This window comes from Urocitellus parryii, chromosome 3 (genome assembly GCF_045843805.1).
Source record: "Urocitellus parryii isolate mUroPar1 chromosome 3, mUroPar1.hap1, whole genome shotgun sequence".
NCBI lineage: Eukaryota > Metazoa > Chordata > Mammalia > Rodentia > Sciuridae > Urocitellus > Urocitellus parryii.
This window is the reverse complement of record NC_135533.1, coordinates 213,003,155-213,026,327: the sequence shown is the minus strand read 5'-3', so window position 1 is coordinate 213,026,327 and position 23,173 is coordinate 213,003,155. Positions and strand designations below refer to the sequence as shown.

Genomic DNA, 23,173 nt, shown 5'->3' with positions numbered 1-23,173 from the left:
TTCTATTTTCTGGAGCAATATTCTCCAATCTGAAATCATTGTTTTTTCTAGAAGCCCTTTTTTCTTTCCCTCAACCCCAACATGGGCCTCCCTGTTTCTTTCATGCCTTTCAGTTCTCTTAAGCAAGTCATCCACAAACCACACATTAAATAGTTAAAGCCCAAGGAATGACCTCTGTTGTTTGGTTTTGGATGGCATTATGAGGATCTTGTTTTGAAACACAAGTCTTCAGTCATGTGATTTTAATTGTGGCATTTTTCTGTGGCATTTGGAGAATGGATTATGAAATTTAGCATGCTGGTGTCCTCCAGTTTAGCTAGTGAAAGTGTGATGTTTGACCTGAGGAGGAGGAAACAACATTTCTAATGGACCTTCCTCCATCCAATGTCTACTTCAGGATTCACTGGTGTATGGTGCATCTCTGCTGGGTTACAACTAAAGAACACAGATCTAACACCCCTCTCCTGTTTGGTGCCCATTGAGTACCCGCTCAGTCCCTAAGATTGCTATCAATTTAGTATCAAATAGGAACTTCCTGATGCAGAACCATGGAAGGAAGAAACATGATCATGGAGGCCAGTGGATCAAATAGATCAAGCTGAAGGGCTACAGGCTGATAATTGACATTCATATGACCTTGGAGGTTCAATGCAAAAAGCTCATAATTAGACAAATTGATCCATGTTATCTAAATCCTGAGGATTTCAGTATTTCAATATTGCATATTGTGATGCCTCCAGCTCTACTCTGCTTTGGTTATTCTGCATCTGAATAGCATTGGCTATTCTGGGTCTCTTGTTCTTCCACACAGATTTTAGAACTGTTATTTCCAGTTCTTCTCAGAACTGTATTTTGATGAGTATTGCATTGACTCCTGTAGATTGGTTGGTAACATGGCCATTTTAACAATATTATTCATGGGAGGGCTTTCCATTTTCTGGTGTCTTCTCTCTTACTTTTTCCAGCCTTCCATACTTTTCTTGGAGGAGGTCTTTCATCTCTTTGGTTAAATTAATTCTGAAGATCTTTTGAGGCTAGTGTGAATGGAACTGTTTTCCTGATTTCTTTCTCAACATATTCATTATTGACATGTAAGAAAGCACCTGGTTTTTGTGTGCTGATGTTGTATACTACAGAATTGCTCAATATGTTTACAAGCTCAAGAAACTTTTCCTCAGCTGCTTTCTCAAGGTAGTCCCCACCCCAACCCTGTCACCCCTGCCCAGTCTCACTAGAGGGAGATTTCCAACGTTCTCTGCCAGGGAGATCTCCTCCACCTATGTGCATGTTCAAAAGCATGTTCAAAAGCTTTAAGAGATGGAGAATAGCCATAAACAAAGAAACAACTGCCAGGTGAGACCCACAGGTGGAGAAGGTTTTGTACTTCCCACCTGAGGATGGGATCCTCAGAATGGAGGAAACAATTTTATAATATGAAAAAAGGATCCCAAAAAGGGGTAAAAGCCATATATGACACCAACAAGATACATGACTAGGTTACTGGTGAAGGAGTCCCAATAGGAAAGACTGAGGACTTGAGAGGGATCACAGAAGAAATTAGAAATTTCAACATCTTTGAAGGTGGTAGACTGTAATGCAATCAAATTATGCAGCTGTGATTCAAAAAGGCTAATCAAAAAAGACCCCAGAATCAAGAAGCCACAGAGTCGAGGGTTCATAATGATTGGATAATGCAGGGGGTGACAGGTGGCCACAAACCGGTCATAGGCCATCACAGTCAGAAGCATGTCATCCATACATGCAAAAATGAGAAAAAAAGACATCTGTGTCAGGCAGCCCACATAGGAGATGGCTCTGCTGTGAGTTTGGATGTTCACAATCATTTTTGAGACTGTGATGGAGGTTAAACCATTGTCAGCCAAGGACAGGTTGGAGAGGAAGAAGTACATGTGGGTGTGGAGGTGAGAGTCAGAGCTGAGGGCCAGGATGATAAGCATATTGCCAAACACTGTGACTAGGTACATGGACAGGAACAGGCCAAAGAGTATGGGCTGCAGGTCCAGATCCTCTGAGAGGTTCACAAGTTGAAATTTAGAAACACTTGTAAGATTTTGTGGGTCTATATTGATTGGACACCTTTTGAAAAAGAAAAGAGAATTAAAAAAGAAATATATAAATGGGCACCCAGCACTCTGTATACATTTGAATTCAAATCTTCACAAGAAAAGTATTCATGCTTAATATCTATGCATCTTCAACAATACTTCTCAGTAGCAAAAAAACAGGGTCTTCCAGTACTCTTTGGTTATTGCTTTCTGCATTATTCATCGCTTCCTTCCACACCATCAGAAGTCCAGTGGCAATGGGGGAAACAAGTTGTGATCACAGTAAAATGCAGCCTACTCTTTAAGGAAAAATGGGGGAAGGTAGTAAGCTTCCTTTTTATTAAAAAACATTTTAAATTAAAAAAACAATTTTAATAAAAAGAAATTAACAGGCAGTCCAATATATCTTGTTTTGTTCTAAGACCTTGGGACTAATTTCTTTGATTTGCAATATTTAAATGCTGTGTCTCCTCATGCCAAGCAAGCATAGGCTCTGGAGAATTGAAAATGAGATAGAGAGATTTTTCTTCCCAAATACAGAGCATATACATCTGTAGGACTGAAAATAAAATGTCCCATAAAGAAACAGGAAAACAGCAATGTCAGGTGACTGATGTTTTAGCTGAATAGCATGAAGAATAAACTTATCATTAGTAATAACACATTTATTTTTTCCTAAATTTATATATGCATCAAACATTTATCACATACAGAGGCCCTATATCTATTTAATCCTTCCTCATTGGAGTTATCTCAACTAGAAATCAACTCAGATAACAAGGCTGAGTTTCAGATACCAACAACTTCCCCTACAGCTCAGAAATGATAAGTACAGTAGAAAGATTAAAAAATAAATGGATAGACTCTGAATTGGGTCCACTAAATGTTTCATTATTTCCCAGCTGACAGAAAGTTTTTAGCAGAGGTCTTAAACACAGGTACAATTCAAGTTATATTTTTTAAAGTCTTCCCAGTTCTGTGAGTAAGAATGAAATCAAGACCTGACATAAGGTGACCTTTTGAGATTGAGTAGGCTATTTACAAGCACAGACAAAAGTTGGTCAGCTGTAAGGATGTTCCAGAGTGGGTACAAGATGGAGATCTGTGCTGAATGATCATGAGTCTCCCCTACTGTGACCTGTGGCTGTTCTTCCATAGTGCATGCTGCAGGCACCCCCACTACTCTGTCTTGTGATTCCCAGGAATCCCAAAAGAAAGAACACAGTGGGCAAGTCTCTCTTTCTGCTGGGAAGAGAAATGGCTTGTTGATGGGACAGCCTGTCAGGATTCTCCTGTACCATGCCCTGTGTCCATGTTCAGACAGCCCAGTGCAAACATGGCTTTAATATTTTCTACCTAACAAATGAGTACAAGTTACATAAATATAATGCACATTTTCATTTTATTTTTTAAATATTTTTATTCATGCATTATAGTTATACATAGTAGTAGAATTTATTTTGATATACCTATATATGCATGAAATACATTTTGCTTCATTTTAATCCCCATTACTTTCTCATTTCCTCCTCATCTCCCATTCCCCTTCCTCTACTCTATGGGTCTTCTTTCTATTTAGTTATTATTTTAAATGGTGATTTATAGATATACATAAAGATGAAATTCAATGTGGTGTATTCATATATGTGCACATCATAATTTGGTCAATTTCATTCATGATTCTTTCTTTTCCCATCCCTCCACCCTCCTCCTCTATCCTCTTCCTCTACTCCAGTGAACTCCCTTCTACTTTAACAGGATTTCTCCTTTTTTCCTTATTTTGCTCCAGTTTCTGTTTGTGAGAGAAAAGAGTCCAGTGAGGATATGGAGAAAGGTACCCTCATATATTGTTGGTGGGACTGCATATTGGTACAACTACCCAGGAAAGCAGTGTGGAGATTGGCCAAAAAAACTCTAATAATGGAATTACCATATGACTCAGCTATCCTACTCCTTGGTATTTATCCTCAAGAACTAAAATTAGCATACCATAGTGATACAGGTATCACAATATCCAAATTATGGAACCAGCCCAGGTGCCCATCAACAGATGAATGGATAAAGAAAATTTGGCATATGTACACAATGGAGTTTTACTTAGTCATAAAGAAAAATTAAATTATGGCATTTGCTGGTAAATGGATAGAACTGGAAAACATCATGTTAAGTGGAAATAAGCCAGATACTTTTCATTTTGTATAAAACAGTAATAAAGTGGCCTACATAACTAAAGTGAGATGGTACACATGAAAAGAAACAAATGACAACACATTGTTCAGCACCTGGAACCGGAGAAGCCCTCTGTATCAGTTCATGACGCTCTGGCTTCTATCATCCTCCTCATCATCTTTATCATCACTATCATAGTCCCTTTTCAATGCTTAGAAAACTCTTTAGAAGGACCCATTTTGTGCTGTTGTGGGTGAGATTTCTATGGGAAATAGAACCAGTGTGGGTAGAGAGCAAATTTTGAATAAGATTTCTGATATTCCCACCTTAAATCAAAAAACTGTAAACTTTACAATCCCCAAAGCTGAAATTTTCAGATGGTATCCTCCCATCTGGCTCTCCAAAATGTGATGTTCATCCTCATGGTGAAAAAACAATATTCCAATAATCCTTCCCACATCCACTGGCCCCCTTCTGCACTTACTTGGTTAGGCCGCTTCTCTGCTGGGTCATGACCAAGAAGTACAGATCCCAGGATCTACCCATGACTGGGGCTCAATTAGACTCAGGCCCTGTTCACGGCATTCATATGGATAGGGTATCAACTAGGAGATTCTTGATGCATTCAGCCACAGCAGGAGACACAGTATGCAGCTCTCTGGGATGGACCATCAAAGAAAAACACTAAAGCCACGGGCTCTTTATTGATTATTAAAGGTCCTTGGATGTTAAATGCACAGAGCTCATAATTAGCCAAATTAATCCATGTTGTCCCAGTCTCTGAGGACTTTCTAACATTAATGAAGAAAGAATAACAAGAGGAAATGAATGTCCACAAAAGCGCTTGGGCCTTCCCTCTACCTTGGAGGAAGTTCATGTACTATTCACTTCTCTCACCTCTACATTTTGTAAAGGCACGTCTGCTTTTTTATCCATTTTTATTGAGGTAAAGTATAAATAACAAAAAAATCACCATTTTAACCATATTGAGTACCCACCCACCATGGTGGATATTTAATATGAATTCATAGATTTAATTAATTGTGTTCACATAATTATGCAATCATTGCCATCATCCAAATCCAGAAACTGCCTTATTAGCCAGATTGTGTCTTCCATCACTGCTTCCCTCAAATTTTATGGAGTCCTGTATGGTGACATGACAGAATTCCAGTCAAACCTATCCCCACACCCACTTTCCTTTAACCTCATATGCCCCTGTCATCTCTGCTGAGAAAGCCTACCATGAAGAGTTTACTGTAGCAGAGATCACCATTGGTTTCTGTGAGCCAGCCAACCTGATGGTGAACTGTGACCCTTGCCATGGTAAATACATAGATTGCTGCCTGTTTTAACATGATGATGTGGTCCCCAAAGATGTTAACGCTGCCATTGTTGATATAAAAACCAAGCATACCATTCAGTTTGTGGATTGGTCCCTAATGACTTCAAGGCTAGCATTAATTATCAGCCTCCCTCTGTGGTATCTGGTGAACACCTGGCCAAGGTACAGCAAGCTGTGTGTATGCTAAGCAACACCACAGCCATTGCTGAGGCCTGGGCTCACCCAGGTCACAATTTTAACCTGATGTAGGCCAAGCATGCCTTAGTTCACTGGTACATGGGTAAGGGGTTAGAGTAAAGAGGACATGGCTGTTCAAGAGAAGGACCATGAGGAGGTTGAAACAGATAGTGCTGAGAAAGAGGATGAGTGTAAGAGTATTCATCTTTCTGCTGCAATTTTATACTCTGTTGTCTTATATTTGTCTTATTTCTGCTTTTTGTAGCCCTGGACCATCAACAATAAGTGTTTCCATTAAAAAAGAGAAAGATCTGTTTCAGGCAGCCCACTATGGAGATGAGCCCACTGTTAATGTTGATGTTTATAGTCATCTTTGGAACTGTGGAGGATGAGAAATAGAAGTCAACCAAGGACAGGTTGGAGAGGAAAAGTGTGTGGCTGTGTGGAGGTAGGAAACAGACCTGAGAGCCAAATGATGAGCAGTTCCCAAGCACCATAACCACACACAGGGACAGGAACCATCCAAAGAGGAAATGCTGCAGTTCCAGAACACCTGTGAGCCCAGAGGAAAGATTCTGACCCATGAGTAAGATTTTGTTCTTCTATATTGTTTGGACACCTTTTGGGAAATGTAAACAGGGTTGGGTGAAAGACATGAACAAGCAAGCACTTACAACTCTGTTTATATTTTAATTCACACATTCACAAGTATTCACACCTGAAGTCCACACAACTTCATCATTATTTCTCAGCTGTGACAAGCCCAGGCTTCTTAGAACTCTTGCATTACTGGTTTCTGTGATATTTATCTCCTATACACACCCCCTTTAGAGACAATCAACTGAGCAACATTAGTAAACTAAAAGCAGGAGAGATAACAAGTCCATGATGGCTCTTTAATATATTCTATTCTTTGAAGAAGAAAATACAGAATAAAAAATGTCCATACCCTTTAAGGAAAGCCATTCTCAATAAGATAAAATAAAAAGAATCAAATATACCTTGCTTTATTCCACAACAGTGGTACAAAACTGCATTTAGAATGCTTGTGAACTCTCTGTAAGAGCTAGGACTGCCCTACCTGAACCGTAGGTTAAAGTTGGTAGTTTGTCATGTGCCGTTTGTCCCAGGAGTTTTTATCATTCTTGGGTTTTCCATTTTCCCTTCTTTGTGGATAAAAGTGTTCAGTCAAATATGATTTATCTTTTAAAAATCATTTAATATATGATTCCTATCATTAGTCTTGGTAGATTTTAAATTTTGATAAATACATTTAAATTCCAAAAATCATATGTTATGGTTTGATGTAATATGTCCCTCAAAAGCTCATGTATGAGACAATGCAAGAAGGTTTAGAGAACAAATGATTGGGTTACCAGAACCTTAACCCAATTGGTGAATTAATCACCTGATGCAATTAATTGAGTGATAAGGCAGGTGGGGTGTGGCTGGAGGAGGTGGGGCATTGGGGGTGTGGCTTTGGGGTGTATATTTGTACCTGTAAAATGGAGATCTCGATCTCTCTCTCTCTCTCTCTCTCTCTCTCTCTCTCTCTCTCTCTCTCCTTTCTGATCATCATGTGAGCTGCTTCCCTCCCTCTTCTACCATGATGTTCCGCCTCACCTTGAACCCCAAGGAATGGTGCCAGGCTTCTGTGAACTGAGCCCTCTGAAACCATGAGCCCTTGAATAATTTTCCTCCTGTACAGTTGTACCTGTCAGGTCTTTCAGTCTCAGCAGCAAAATTACCTGACTAAAATAACACACAACATTACTATCTACAAATGTGGTGTCGGTACACACTACACTTACCTATCAATGAGTAAAACATAATGAAATTATAAGAAAAAATCTTAAATTTTTCATTTAATATAGGCTTATTTCTATCAATCTATTAAATCTCACTATAAAGCAGAGGTAGATTATAAACCCTGACCCTTCCACAATCCAGAAAGGAGGCAGAGAAAAAACAGCTGACCAGAAAAGTGGATGACAGAGTCAATGGTCTAAGAGTCAATACTGGACAGTCTGAGGTTTGGAGAGACTTGAAGTTTGGTTACTGGAGAAGAAAACAAGGGCAGAGTTGCTTAACCCAAACCCATACCAGGGAGAGGGAAAACAGAGAGAGAAAGAAAGAGGAACATCACATAAACTCACCTCCTTAATAAGAGGCAGAAAGAAAAGCACACCAAATCAAAGCATGGCAGAAGCAGTGGAGGACAGCAGTTTAACTCAAATTGTGAGCTGAAAGCCATGCTGGGCATGGAAGTCATTTTGTGGAATTCACAGCTGGTCAAATTCCCAGAAGGAATTAAGTCAACATAGCTTCTCCCCACCTTCAGATAGCAACAAATAAAACCAGAGGGAGAACCTCTGCAGTGGAATGTCTCAATCATCTGTATGGAAGGAATTTGTAGAGGAATGGCTACTAGATGAAAGTTGCTGCAAATCCCTCCCCCTCACTGTGGATACCAGAGTGGGGATCTGAGAGCTGGTCACTCCAGGAACCTAATCCAGAGCTTCACACGACCTCTGCAGCAGCTTGGGAAGAGATGGGAGTGGATGCCTGAGATGCACAACCCCTGGTAGTTGTCCTTGACAGGCAGCTGACTCAGTCCCAGGCAGCAGAAGGGCACTACACCCAAGATTTGCAGGCACAGGCCACAGCCTGGGTGATCTGCATTGGTCAGGGCAGGGACACTTCTACACCACAGACTACCATGGAGAGCCCACAACCACAAGTCCTGAGCTTGCAGACAGCCACCAGGTTCTATGCCAATCTGAAGTGGGCCCTGAGGAGGGAATGGTGTCCCACTGCATTCAGAGCAACAGCCCTGATTCCTACATCCCATACTCCTGCACCCAGTAGAAAGAGCCAGCCAGGGCAGCACAGCAACCTCTAAGCATCCAGCCTCAGGCCCCTGGACTGACAAAGGAAAACTGTGAACTGGCTGATGAGGGGTCCATAGCAACCATGGGAGTGGCTCTTGTGCCCTGGAACCTTTGGGGGATAAAAAGCTGAAGAGTAATGGACATCTTCTAATGGCCCAAATCCTGATGAAGTCCAGAACAATAAAACTCAATATGAATTACCTTCTCCTTCACACAGTTTACTGTAAACAGCTCTAACATCAACTTTGACCATACCTATATTATTCATTTTGATTTCATAGTTGTTACCCTTATATTCAATATTGTGTCCTTGACCTATTTGATTGTATTTTTCTATGTTTTAAAGCATTGAGTGGAATCATTCCATACATCCACTCCTCTTACTCCTCTTTTCCTCTTACATTACCAGCTACTACCTCAAATTTTGCCCCCATTCATTTTTTCTTCTTTTTGTACCTTGGTTTATATTATTCTTTTCTGTCTTTTCTTTTGCCCAATTTTTCTCTCTTCCCCTTTAATCTTTAATAATTAACTTTTCAACCTATTCCAAAGTACTACTACAAGTTTATACCTGGATTAGAGGAACTGTGGAGAACACCATCAACAAGTTTTTGTTTTTCCAAAGGATGACTAGTATGTGGCTTTTCTCTGAAGTGATTGTACTTAAGGGTTTAGTGTCATCTCTCAAAGTGGTGTGATCCTGGGAACTGCAGAGGACAAACACTGAGTGGAAGTGTCAATACATGGACATTCACCCAACCTAGGGCTTTTATAGGAAGGTCACTAAATAGTCCCTTACACAAAATAGTAAGCTCACCTAAGTAGTTTACAACACAATACATATGGCCCTGAAATGTCTTGTTTACATCAACAGATGGATTTGATCCTGTCTTTGAAGTACATTTTTTACAACAGATGCTTTAACACAAACACAGACTTTAACTGGAGGCAGCAACATCATTCAATGTGTCAGGTTATTATTACAACAATCCTTAAAAGGTCATGCCTTTCTCTATATCACACTAAAGAATTTTTATATGATATGAGGGTGGACTATATTTGTTTGACTTCCAACAATTGATAGATATTCATCTTTACTATTAGACATGTATATTTGTTGTCCAAAGGAAAAATAAGTCAGAATTCTCATATTCTGAAGTTCCACTACTGAAACATCATTGTAGTGTACAGTAATAATCATGCCATAAAAAATCACCAAGAAATTTTATCTGGTATTAGGAATAATATTTCTATTTTGTGCCACTAAAAGAGAGAATGACCTACAATGGAAATGAGAAAATGATCATTTTAGTCCCATATTGATCAACTGCTTCTATGTGCAGTAAGTATATAAATCTCTCCACCTCTCTGCTTATACTCATTACTCATCTGATTTTTATTTATACTCTCTGTTGAGGTAAAATGCACATAATGAAAATTTATCATTTCAACCATGGTTTAATTAACAGTTTGATGGTATTAATTGCATTCATATTGATAGGAAACGATCACCAAGATCCATTCACAGAAATTCTTCACCTTTCTAAACTGAAACTTTATACCCCTTTTTAAGTTATGGGACCGGAAAAGGTATGTAACAGAAAAACTGATAAATAAAATGTGGTATATATTCACAATGGAGTTTTACTCAGCCATAAAGAAGAATAAAATTGTGGTATTTGCTAGTTAAGTGGATGGAACTGGAGCTATCATGCTAAGTGAAATAAGCCAGACTCAGAAAGTAAAAGGCCAAATATTTTCTCTCATGTGTGGAAGCTAGAAGGAAATATGGAAAACAAATGAGGGTAGAAGTTCTTGAAAACAGAAAGCAGATCAGTGGAGTGAGGTAGGGGATTGAGAGGGAGGGAGGACAGATGGGAAAAGGGAGAAATAGTGGAATAAAATTGAGCAAACCATGCCATGAACATATCTTTATGTATATTTGTAAACCACCAACTTAAAAAAATAAATAAAAGAGTACCAAAGTGAGGAAGGGGAGCAGGTGAAGGGAAAAGGGGAGGGAAGGTAGAAGTACGTAGATTGCAATGGAACAAATGTATAACTATAATGCACTAATAAAAACATTTTTCAAATTCCCTTTAATCTTGTCCAAAAACCACAACAACTACCATTACACAATGAAACATGAGAAATTAAAGTTATCAACTAGAAAATAATGTAACCAAAGGGGTGGGATTTACAGGTCTAGGTGCTAGCTTTTATTGCTTTTTCCAAACTATCCATCAAATGGACATCAAACATCCTGAGGTTAGATGATTCTACTGTGGAGCCTCTTTAGGGCACTTTTAATGTCCCTGTTCCGCAGGCTGTAGATGAAGGGGTTCAGCATGGGGGTGACAACTGTGTACATCACCGAGGCCACTGCAGCTTTTCTAGAAGAATGTGACACAGCTGAACCAAGGTACACTCCAAAGCCTGTTCCATAAAATAAACAAACAACTGATAGGTGAGACCCACAGGTAGAGAAGGCTTTATATTTCCCACCTGAGGATGGGATTCTCAGAATAGTGGAAACTATTTTATAGTAAGAGAAAAGGATTCCTGAGATGGGAAAAACACCAAATAGAGCACCAACAAAATACATTACCATGATGTTGATGAAGGTGCCAGAACAGGAAAGACTGAGGACCTGAGAAGGGTCACAGAAAAAATTAGCAATTTTGACATCCTTGAAAGTAGTAAACTGTAATGCAATCAAATTGTGCAGCTGGGATTCCAAAAGGCTAACCAAAAAAGACACCAAAACTAAAAAGCCACAAAGTCGAGGGTTCATAATGGTTGGATAATGCAGGGGGTGACAGAGGGCCACAAAACAGTCATAGGCCACCACAATCAGAAGCAGATCATCCATGCATCCAAAAATGAGAAAAAGAGACATCTGTGTCAGGCAGCCCTCATAGGAGATGGTTCTACTGTGAGTTTGGAGGTTTACAATCATCTTCGGAACAGTGGTAGAGGTCAAACAGATGTCAGCCAAGGACAGATTGGAAAGGAAGAAGTACATAGGGGTGTGGAAGTTGGAATCAAAGCTGATGGCCAGAACTATGAGTAGGTTCCCAAACACTGTGATCAGGTACATGGTCAGGAACAGTCCAAAGAGGACAGGTTGCAATTCTGGATCAGCTGAGAGACCCAGGAGATGGAATTCTAAGATGTCTGTTACATTTAGTGCTTCTATAATGTTTGGACACCTTTAACATAGAAAAGAGGATGGGGAGAATGAAACAAATTAGCAAGTGTTGAGCACTCCATATATGCATTTAGTTCAAGCCTTCACAATTAGTTATCCACATTGAGATCAATACAGATTAAACAATATTTCACATTGTGACATCTTGGAACTCTCTCATTATTGTTTTTCTATCCTTCACCTCCTCTTGTACACACCTATTTTATATTATTATTCTTCCACTCACAGCCTCACCCGTACTAGGCAAGCCATCTACCCCTGAGCTACCTCCCCAGCCCCTTTTTGTTTCATTTTGATACAGGGTATTGCTAAGTTACCCAGGTTTGTCTCTAACTTGCCTCAGGCCCCTGAGGATCTAGGATTACATGAGTAGGCAACACCTAACCTACCCTCCTAAATACACTCAAGTGAACAATGTTAGAAGGCCCCAACACCAGGTATAAAAGAAGTTCACAGTCACAGTAGCATACAGATTAACTCTGGGGAAAAAAGTGTGAGAAATATGTTTTCTCCTTTTAGAAATAAAGTTCATTTTAATTAAAGTAAAGTAAAAAGCAGTCTAATATACCTTATCACATTCTAAGACAATGGTACAAATTTCTATAATGCAGAATATATATCAACCACTTCATAAGGGTGAAAACTGCATAATGGAAACACTAAATTGATAGTTCATAATCATAACACATACTTATGGGCCAGTTTTCTTCCAGGATTCTGTCCTTCTATGTATTCTAATTTCCCTCCTTTGTGGATCTAAGTTGTCAGTCTAATATTGTTTGTCTTTTTGAATCATTCAATAGCAATTATCAAGAGAACAAGCAATAGTAAATGGTGGCAAGGACATGGGGAAAAGCTACACTAATACACTGCTGGTGGGACTACAAATTGGTGCAATCAATCTGGAAAGGAGTATTGAGATTCCTCAGAAAACTTGCAATGGAAATATTACTTGACCCAGCTATCCCACTTCTCAGTTTATACCCAAAGGACTTAAAATCAGCATATTACAGTAATGCAGCCCCTTCAATATTTACAGCAGCTCAATTCACAATAGCTGAACTATGGAACCAACCTAGGTGCCCTTCAACAGATGAATGAATAAAGAAAATGTGGTATACATACACAATAGAATATTACTGACCTTAAAGAAGAATGATATTATGGCATTTGCATGTAAATGGATGGTACTGAACAATATAATGCTAAGCAAAATAAGCCAGTCCCCAAAAACCAAAGAACAAAAGTTTTCCCTGATATGCAACACTAAGTCACAATAATGGGGGGCGGTGGTAGGGAAGAATAGAAGTACTTTGGATAAGGCAGAGGGCAGTGAAGGGAGGGTAGGGCATACAGGGGTAGGAAAGATAGGAGAATAAATTGGACTTTATTACCCTATGTGCATATATGACTACACAACCAGTGTGATTCCACATCATGTGCAATCAGAAGAATAAGAAGTTATACTTCATTTATATGTGATATGTCAAAATGCATTCTACTGACATATATAACTAATTAGAACCAAAAAATAAAAATTAAAAAAGAAATACACACAATGACATAGATAAAAATAATATTGTTAAAGATATATTTCTTCAAAAAATGAAATTATTCAGTAAAAAGGAAAAAAATCACTTATTATATTACTATTATCCTTGGTTTAGACAAACTTAATTTTTTTTTAAATATGTTTTAGGCAACTGCACACAGTCAATGCCATCATAGACTAGATATGTGGAACTAGTGTACCCTTCACCTGACACTGATTAAATAATAAAAATTTATAATACTTTGGTGTTTTTTTTAATTTTATACCATAACACTGGAATCAACCCCATAAATATCTAGTGAGGAAAACAGCTCTTTGCACTGTTCATATTATAATCTACAGTGACCTGCTGCTGTGCTTCACTGTTTCTCTAATCATAAATCCTCTCACAGTTGAGAATTTAAGCACCAGGAATACCCAAAAGCCAAGTTTCAGCCCCAACCTGTTTTTTTATTTCTCTTTTTATTTATTTTAATTAGTTATACATGACAGTAGAATGCATTTATGCACTTTGATATACCATATATAGATGGACATAATTTCATTTTTCTGAGTTTACATGTTGCAGAATCACATTGGTCATGCACTCACATATATACATGCAGTAATAATTTATGTTAATTCTACTATCATTCCTATCCTCACATCTCCTCCCCTCCCTTCACTTCCCTCTACCTAATCTAAGGTAACGCTGTTCTTCCCTAGTGCCCCCCACCTTATTGTGAATTAGCATCTGCATATTAGAGAAAATATTTGGTCTTTGGTTTTGTGGGATTGGCTTATTTCACTTAGCATGATATTTTTCAACTCCAACAATTTACTATAAAATGCCATAATTTCACTCTTATTTAAAGCTGAGTAATACTCCATTGAGTGTATGTATGTATGTGTGTGTATGTGTGATATATATCACATTTTCTTTTTCTATTAATCTATTGAGGGGCACCTAGTTTGGTTCCATAGACTAGCTATTGTGAATTGAGCTATTATAAACATTGATGTGGCTTGTGTCACTATAGTAATGCCAACCTTTTTACATATACATTTTCACATCAATTCTTTTACTTTAGCTATGTGAGAAAAACTCAGACTCATTACTTTGTCAGGCATCACTGGGATTTAATTGGGATAAAAGTCAAACAAGAAAAGTCTGGGGACAGATTTATAAACACATGGGAACAGATTTCCCATATGAAAAAACGGGGAAAATAAATACATAACTTATAATGTTGTTATAAGAAATTTTTAAATTTTTGAAATTGCTTAAATAGTGTTTCTTGAATCTCATATATCTGTGTATTTACCCATGTAAATTTTAAAATATTTAGATACCCTTGGATTAGGCCAAAATCAACTTCATCAGAATATATGTACATACACATTTTGGAAAACCGAAGTTCTCAGTTATGCAATTGTTCCAAAGAAATTGACACAGGTGAATTAAAATAGGTTAAAAATAATAATCCAGGGCTTATATATTATTGTATAAATTATGATTAATGTAATATGATATTAAATTATATTATTAATATGATATACTTACACTTTTATTTCATAAACCATATTTAACTTTTCTACATGTTCCACAACTGGGAATGATGAGACAAAATGGGTTAAACCAGAATACAGAATCACTGCCTAAGAATATTTTCTGGCACTTAAAAATGTTGCAATAAAATTACCTATAATTGTCATAAATAAAATACCAATTTGAAAATATAAACATTGAGCAATCTTTGCTCCATAACTAAAAGCATATTGAGATTTGAATTACCACTGATGATGAAATCTGAGTCCTTGTTATCTCTGCATGATTTCATTCTCCTTCACAGCTCTCCCCAATGGCAGTCACAGTCCTTTGATAGGTAAATGTTATTGTTAATGTTTCCATGACAATATTGATTTTGAAATCCATATATTTTCTTAAAACTTACTAAAGAAGCCCTAAAACTCATCTAAGTAGTATATAATGCAACATCTACTGCCCCTGAATAGCCTACTTGACATCAATATGTGCTTTTAAGTCTCTCCCTGTAGTACACACATTTCTGGAACTTTAGCTGATACCTAGCAAGACCTGAGAGACATCATTTAACTTGTAAGCTTATTGTTAATGACAATCCTTTCAAAATTCTTGTACCTCTCAACTTATCCAAGTGGGAACTATTATATAATATATAGTTAGAGGACAGTATTTTAACCACAAGATATTTTAGTTGAATGACATAAAGAAAATACTTACCATAACCAATAATAAGTATTAATTGTACTTGCCTTATTTTATATATGATCACATATTAATCACATAGTACCCATATTTTGTTTAATCCATCCTCAACAACTGGTTCAGGTTGAAATCAAATCAGATGACAATGCTGAATCTCAGAGATACTCACAACCTGCTCTATGTTCAAAAAATAATAAATGAAATTGACAGCAGTAAATTAAATTGCCAAGCTCTCAGTAAGATCTGCTAATCTTTTTTATTATTTCCCAACCACCTGAATATTTTAAGCAAAGGTCCAGAGGTCTTAATTGCAAGCACATCTCAGGTATATTTTTAACTTATAAGTTTCCTGAATAGTAATAATGAAATGCTGACGTGATTTCATACCTCCTTCCCTCCACCCCACCCCTGGAACTGAGGATTGAACCTAGGGGCACTCTACCACCAAGCCACATCTCCAGAATTTTTCATTTTTTATTTTGAAACAGGGTCTTGCTAAGGCTGAGGCTGGTTTTGAACTTACGATCTTCTTGCCTCAACTTCCCAAGCCTCTGGGATTATAGGTGTGTGTCACTACATCTGGCTTATAACTGCTTTTGAGACTGAGTGCGCTGGTTACATGAATGCAGGAGGACGATGGCTGCTGAAGTACCAGAAAGAGATCTGTGCTGAATGGTTGTGTGTCTTCTCTTTCTAAGACTTTTCCTATGGTCTCAGCCAGTCTTCCTAAATTATGGCACCAGGTGCCACATACTAATCTATAGTATAATATACCATACACCCTCAGGCAGAAGTGCCTAGTGAGAATGAAGTCTCATCTGGGGTGACAGGGAAGGGAAATAACTGGTTTATTTAGGAGACAACCTGTCCAGCTTCTCCTGCCCAATGTTCTGAGTCAGTTACAGACAGCTCAATCAAACATGGGTTCAATGTGTTCAAGGGGAACACCTAATACAAGTTACATAGACAGCTGTGCTCCTTTCTATTCTATAAATATAATAATGTGGAATTTAAGCTTTGTAGAAGACTTGGCAGGTGAAAGAATCTATGTAGAACACATAGCTAAGCACCTTGTTGAACTTAGGAATCTCTCAGTAACAGCTCATTATGTAGGGATACTATCCTAACACTCATCCTCATCCCCCTCAACACCTTCATAAACCTTCTGTATTCCTTAGAACACAGTTTAAAAGGGTGGATTTTCTCCCCTCCTGGATAGAATATATGGGAATCAGAATCAGTGTGCAGGAAATCAAAACTGAATGAGATTTCTGCTGTTCTCATTACAACCAATTATATAAACTCACAGTCCTTATAACTGCAATTTTATATTCTATTATTCTCCCACCTGGCTACCCAAACTGCATGTTTCTCCTGACAAAGAGGAAGCAATGCTTTGGACATTCCCTCTTCCATTCTTCAACTCCCGCAGCACATACTGACTCATGCTGTGCATCTGGGAGGTCATGACCCAGCAGAGCAGATGCACACCCTGCCAGGTGTGCAATGACCTCCTGCTTCACCTTCAGGATTAATATCAACACAACCTCAGACAGCAGCTTTCTGATGCAAACAACTTTGGAAGGAGGAGACACAGCTGTGGAGCCCACTGGACTGGAGCCATCAAACTGAAGACCTGCAGGCACTGGCTGATTATTGACTATTATATGTCTTGGAGCCTCAATGCATAGAGATCATAATTAGCCAAATTATTACAACTTTTTACAAACTCTAAGGACTTGCTAATATTAATGGTGGAAGAAGAGGAGGAGAAAATGAATATCAGTAAACGTTCTCCACCTTTTACTAATGAAAAGTTCATATGTACTCCTCATTTCTTTCATTTCTCTTTTTTAAAAACTCATACACTTTTCAGTTCCACTCTTACTATGATAAATTCTTAAATTACTATTTCATTGGTGCATAATTATACATAGTAGTTGGTTTCACAGTGGCATGCTCATCCATGTACATTTTATGATTTCATCAGTTTCAATTCCTTGTACCTCTCTAGTCCTCTCCTCCCTCCCCTTGAGCAACTTCCTCTCCCACACTTGTATCTCTTCTATTTTCATGAGATCCCTCCCCCCCTTCCCTTTTTTATCTATAGATTTCACATATAAGACAAAACCACCCTGGACATTAAGAGTCTGTCTTGATTCACTTAACCTGATGTTCTTGAGTTCCATCCATTTTCCAAAAAGTGGCATAATTTTGTTCTTATTTACAGTTAAATAAAACTTCATTGTATACAATATATCACATTTTCTTTATCCATCCATCTGTTGACAGACTCTCAGGCTTGTTTCACATACATAAATTGTGTATCATTCACAATACACATGTAAATTCAGTACATAGGTATGGTTCCACATACATATTAATTTTGCTACTATAAACAAGGGTATGCTTGCATCTCTATAGTATGTTCATCTTAATTCTTTTGGATAAAAACTGAGGGGTGGTATGCCCGGGTCATAAGATGGTTCTTTTCAGGAAACTCCATTTCCACCATTGTTATACTTATTTACAGTCCCACCAACAGTGCATATGAGTTCCATTTTTCCCATTTTCTCACCAGCATTTATTATTATTTATATTCTTGATTATCATCATTGTGACTAGAGTAAGATGAAATCTCAGTGTAGTTTTGTGTGGGGGTAGTTTTTGGTTTTGTTTTTACAATATAAATTTATTCTTTCCAGCACTTTAACTGATACACAGCAAAAACCTGAGAGAGGGGCATCATTTAACTTATAAGTTTAACAAAAATCTTTTCAAAATTTTTGTACCTCTCATTTTCACAAGTGGGAACTGTGTAGATAGAGAACAGTATTTTAATCATAATTTATTAATATTCAATTCACTATTAATCACCTATATTGTCATATATATGCATATACATATATACATATACACATATGTATATGCATACACCAACCACTTTTTTTATCCATTCATCTATAGACAGGCACCTGTGCTCATTCCATAACTTCACAATTATAGACTAAACTTCTATAAATATTGATATGTCTGTATCACTGTAGAATAATGATTTTAGTTCTTTAGGATAAAACTAAGGAGTGGATAGTTAGGTCATTTGGTAGTTCCATTCCTAGTTTTTTGAAGAATCTTCATACTGCTTTACAGAGTGATTATAATAATTTTCAATCCCACCAACAATTTATGAGTATACCCTTTTCCACAAATCCTTACCAGCATTTATTACTATTTTTATTCTTAATAATTGTCATTCTGATACAAGTGAGAGGAAATGTCAATGTAGTTTTGATTCACATTTCCCTGGTGGCTAGGGATGTTTAACATTTTTTCAATATATTTTTTGGTCATTTGTATTTTTTCTTTTGAGAAGTACTTATATAGCTCTTTTGCCCATTTATTAATTGGGTTATTTAGTGTTTGCTATTAAGATTTTTGAGTTTGTAATATATTCTGGATATTAATTCCCTGTCAGAGGAGCAGCTGGCAAAGATCTTCTCCATTCTGTAGGCTCTTTCTTCACATTCTTCCTTCCTTTGCTGTGAATAAGTTTTTATTTGTTTGTGTAATATTTATTTTTTAGTTGTAGTTTGACAAAATAACTTTATTTATTTATTTTTTATGTTGTGCTGAGGATCATACCCAGGGCTTTGCATGTGCTAGACAAGTGTTCTACTGCTGAGCCACATCCCTAGTTCCTGTGAATAAGTTTTTAATTTAATGCTATCCACTTATTGATTTTTGGTTTTATTTCTTGCACTTTAGAAGCCTTGTAAATGTAGTCAGTGCCTGTATAAATATATTGGAATGTTAAGCCTGTGTTTTCTTCTAGCCATTGCAGAGTTTTTGGTCTAATTCCTAGGTCTTTCACTAACTTTTGTGAGTTTGCTTTTGTGCAGGGTGAAAGACAGTGATCTATTTCCATTTTTCTGCCTATGTCTATCCAACTTTCCCTACACCATTTCTTTCAGAGTTATCAGGGGCACCATTGTCAAGTATCAGGAACTTATGTGGGTTTGTCTCTGTGTCTTCTATTCTATTCCGTTGGTCTTCATGTGTGCATTAGTGCTGATGCCATGGTGGTTTTGTTACTATAGCTCTGTAGTATAATTTGAAGTCCAGTATCATGATGCCCCCAACATCAACCTTTTTCTCAAGATTGCTTTGGATGTTCTGGGTCTCCTATTCTTCCAAATGAATTTTAGAAGTATTTTTTAGTTCTGTGAAAAATGTTATTGATATTGGGGATTGCATTGAACAGAATCTGTATAGCACTTTTGATAGTATGGCCATTTTGACAATATTAATTCTGTATCTCCAAGAATATGGGAGTTCTTTCCAGCTTCTAAAATCTTCAAATTCTTTCTTTGGTATTCTAAAAGTTTTCATTGTGGAGATTTCTTACCTCCCTGGACTTATTCCTAAATGGTTTTTCCTTGAGATTATTATAAATGGAAAAATTTCCCTGTTTTTTTTTTTTTTTCTCAGCAGATTCATTATTGGCACATAGGAAAGCAATTGATTTACATATTGAGTTTTACACAGCCAAAAAGAAGAATAAAATTATGGTATTTACTGGTAAATAAATGAACTTGAGAACATGCTATGTGAAATAAACCAGACCCAGAAAATTAAGGGTCAAATATTTTCTCTCATATGCAGAAGCTACACAAAAATTAAAGAAAGAGAAGGGGATGAAATTAACAAAATTATGCTATGTACATATATGAATATACCACAGTGGATTCCATCTAAATGTACATCTGTAAAGTACTAATTTTTTAAAAAGTATGAATAAATAAACAGAAAACCAGTACAGTAATGAGGAGAGGAATGGGGGAGGGAGACAGGAAGACAAAAAGGAGGTTCTGAGGACAGAAATGGCGCAAATATTCCATGTATGTGTGATAGTAGGAGCAAATGTGACTCAATTTTGTTTTATGACTTCATCATGTAAAACAACCATGCCAAGTAGAAGAGTCATGACTGGAGCAAGATGTTCTTTTCCTTTTGCTATAGAAACCTTTAAGAACACAGAACCACCTAATGGGGTATTGTTTCTGTAACTAGATTAACGGGGCTCTGTTTCTGTAACTGGTGTGACTGGGCTAACTGTGATTGGTTAGGCTTCCCTCTGCTTGACTGCACTGTCCCACTTCTGTAACCTGGCTTGCTTGCATTGGCTAGACCCCTGAACATCCCTTTTGTGGTTTTCAGGCTTATAAGGAGTGCCCTTGCAATTGTTCGGGGCTGATCAGAGGAACAGCTTTATGTTCTGCTCAGCCACCACCAGTGTGCTTCAATAATGGCTTGATTCAATTATATGTGAGTGGTCTGGAAGTCAGTTTATGAAACCCTGGGACAAAGCTTTAACTATAACACTTGGGGGCTCGTCCGGAATCCATTTCTTCCCTACCCTCACACCAAATTTGCCTTGGACCTCGGCCCCAGAGTAGAGGGGAGCTCCTGAGAGAGGTTCCTCAGCCTCACTCCGAGGATGACTCCAATCCATCCTAGGACGCTCTGAAAAGCCTCCTGCAGGCTGTCAGTTCTGGGAAGTTGACTCTTCTCTGGGGAAAAGGTCATATTGGACACAGTCACTTACACCTTCTCCAGGACAGGAGAGACATGGTCACTGTCTCCCTGGAGGTTTCCCTGTGAGACCTCATCTATCTTTATCTGGGGCCCACTGGAGGCCTCCCTGGGAGGCCTCATCTGTCTGGGGGCAGGACAAGATGTGGTCTCTGCCCCATTAGAGGTCTCTCTGTGCGACCTCAACGATTGTTGCTTGTCCTGTGTCTGTTCTGCTGTTTGTCATTTGTCCAGTGTCAGTTTGCCGGCCGTTTGTTCTGTTTGCAGGGTCTCTGCCCCATTAGAGGTCTCTCTAGGTGACCTCAGCGATTGTTGTTTGTCCTGTGTCAGTTCTGCTGTTTGTTGTTTCTACAGCGTCTTCTTGCTGTTTGTCATTTGTCCCGTGTCTGTTCGCCAGTTTGACTTGTGTTTGTCTGTCCATGTGTTGTGTGCGGGCCCTTTTCTTGTTCTCATAACCGCTCTTCCTTCATCAGGACTCCTTCACTCCACCAACATCAGAGACAAGGAAATGCTACAGAGAACTTGTTTTCTTAACTTTTCAGGACTTTGTCTGTTGGTTTGTTTTTGTTTGTTTCCTTTGTGTTCTGTGTTAATTTCTACCTCAGTTTGTTTCTAATGAAAAAAAAATGGTTAAAACTCTTTTAACTGTGCTCACTACAGCTTGCATTAAAATGTAAAGTGCTGCCAACAGGAGTAAAAAGAATTGTCAAAAGTAAAAGCTAAAGGTAAAAAGAAAAAGACATTCTAGAGATTGTCTTCATTTAGGAGCTGGGCCAGGTGGGTAAATCATGTCAGTTCCTATAGAGGACAGATTAAAACTAAAGTGTTTTATAAAATTATTATTCCTAAAGTGTATAACAAAAAGCATAATTTTGTCTAGGAAATTTGGCTTTTGTCTCTCAGTATTTACAAGCATGAATAACTCCCAACTATTAAAAAAAATGGTCTAAAGATTTTTCAATGTCATGCTAAAAGTTGGTGGCTTCTATCCAAGAAACCAGAATAACCAATTTAGAATGGGACCCCAACCTGGGGGACTCTCCCAAGGAGACCAATGAAGCTGCATCTTTGGGAAATTCGTCCAGGGAAAAATAAGCCCCCTTCATTTGTCTATGTTCCCTCAACTCTTTTCAGCTTTCATAAACAGGACCACCTCAGGAAAAAGGTCAGAAAACTTTTAAAATTCTATATTTGATAAACTCATAATTTTGATCCAATATGCCTAGGTTAATATGTTTTTCTGATTACATTCTGCTTTATTCTAAGGCCAATTTACAAAGGCTAACTCTCAATCTAATAGGTTTTTTAAAAAATAAGCTATAAGGTTTTTGTCTGTTTGCTTGTATGGGTGCACCGGTGTACTGTCTGTCTATATGTATTTCCATGTCTACATATATTTCATACAAAAAAAATTGACATATGAGATCATAAACTAAAATTTTAAAAAATGGATCCAAATACTTTTGGTTAATATAATTTAAAAGGTTCAATTTAAATTGGGGAAATAGATAAAAGTACAAATGTATTTAAAGTTACTAATGAACAGTTTTGTTTCTAGATGGTTAAACAACTGTTAAAATGTTAATGTCTATAAAGTGTCTGATATCTATTGTCTCTAGGATTTTTATTCAACAACAACAAAGAAAAGATTACTAATACTATTCAATGCACTTGTCTGATACCTTGTTTTTTAAAAAGATACATAAATTACATCTAAACGTATATAAAATTAATCATAGACATGTTTGTTAGAGTTATCTAATGGTAAAAAGTTAAAATGCTGACTGTTAAATATAATATCAAGTACTCTTAACACCTTAAATTCCATAAGGTAAAATACTTAAACAATGTTGGTGTTTTCATAAGTTGGTAAACTAAAAAAGAAATTAGAAATTATTTTGTGTTATTATAAAAACAAGGTTACTCTGAATTACAAAGTCCCA

At 37.5% G+C, this 23,173-nt stretch overlaps 1 protein-coding gene and 2 pseudogenes across 1 annotated transcript in view; 1 reads left to right on the top strand and 2 right to left on the bottom strand.

Annotated features, from left to right (window-relative positions):
* Nucleotides 1-1,212: 1,212 nt before the first annotated feature.
* On the bottom strand, nucleotides 1,213-4,781 carry LOC144253906 (putative gustatory receptor clone PTE01 pseudogene; annotated as a pseudogene).
* Nucleotides 4,782-5,292: 511 nt separating this feature from the next.
* LOC144253905 (tubulin alpha chain-like) lies at nucleotides 5,293-6,042 on the top strand (annotated as a pseudogene).
* A 4,875-nt stretch (nucleotides 6,043-10,917) lies between these two features.
* LOC144253904 (olfactory receptor 7E24-like) overlaps nucleotides 10,918-23,173 on the bottom strand; it is a 32,820-nt gene continuing 20,564 nt past the window's right edge. The window contains exon 2 of the mRNA XM_077796560.1: nucleotides 10,918-11,860. Coding sequence (XP_077652686.1) covers nucleotides 10,918-11,860 — 943 coding nt within the window. The remainder of the gene's footprint in view (nucleotides 11,861-23,173) is intronic.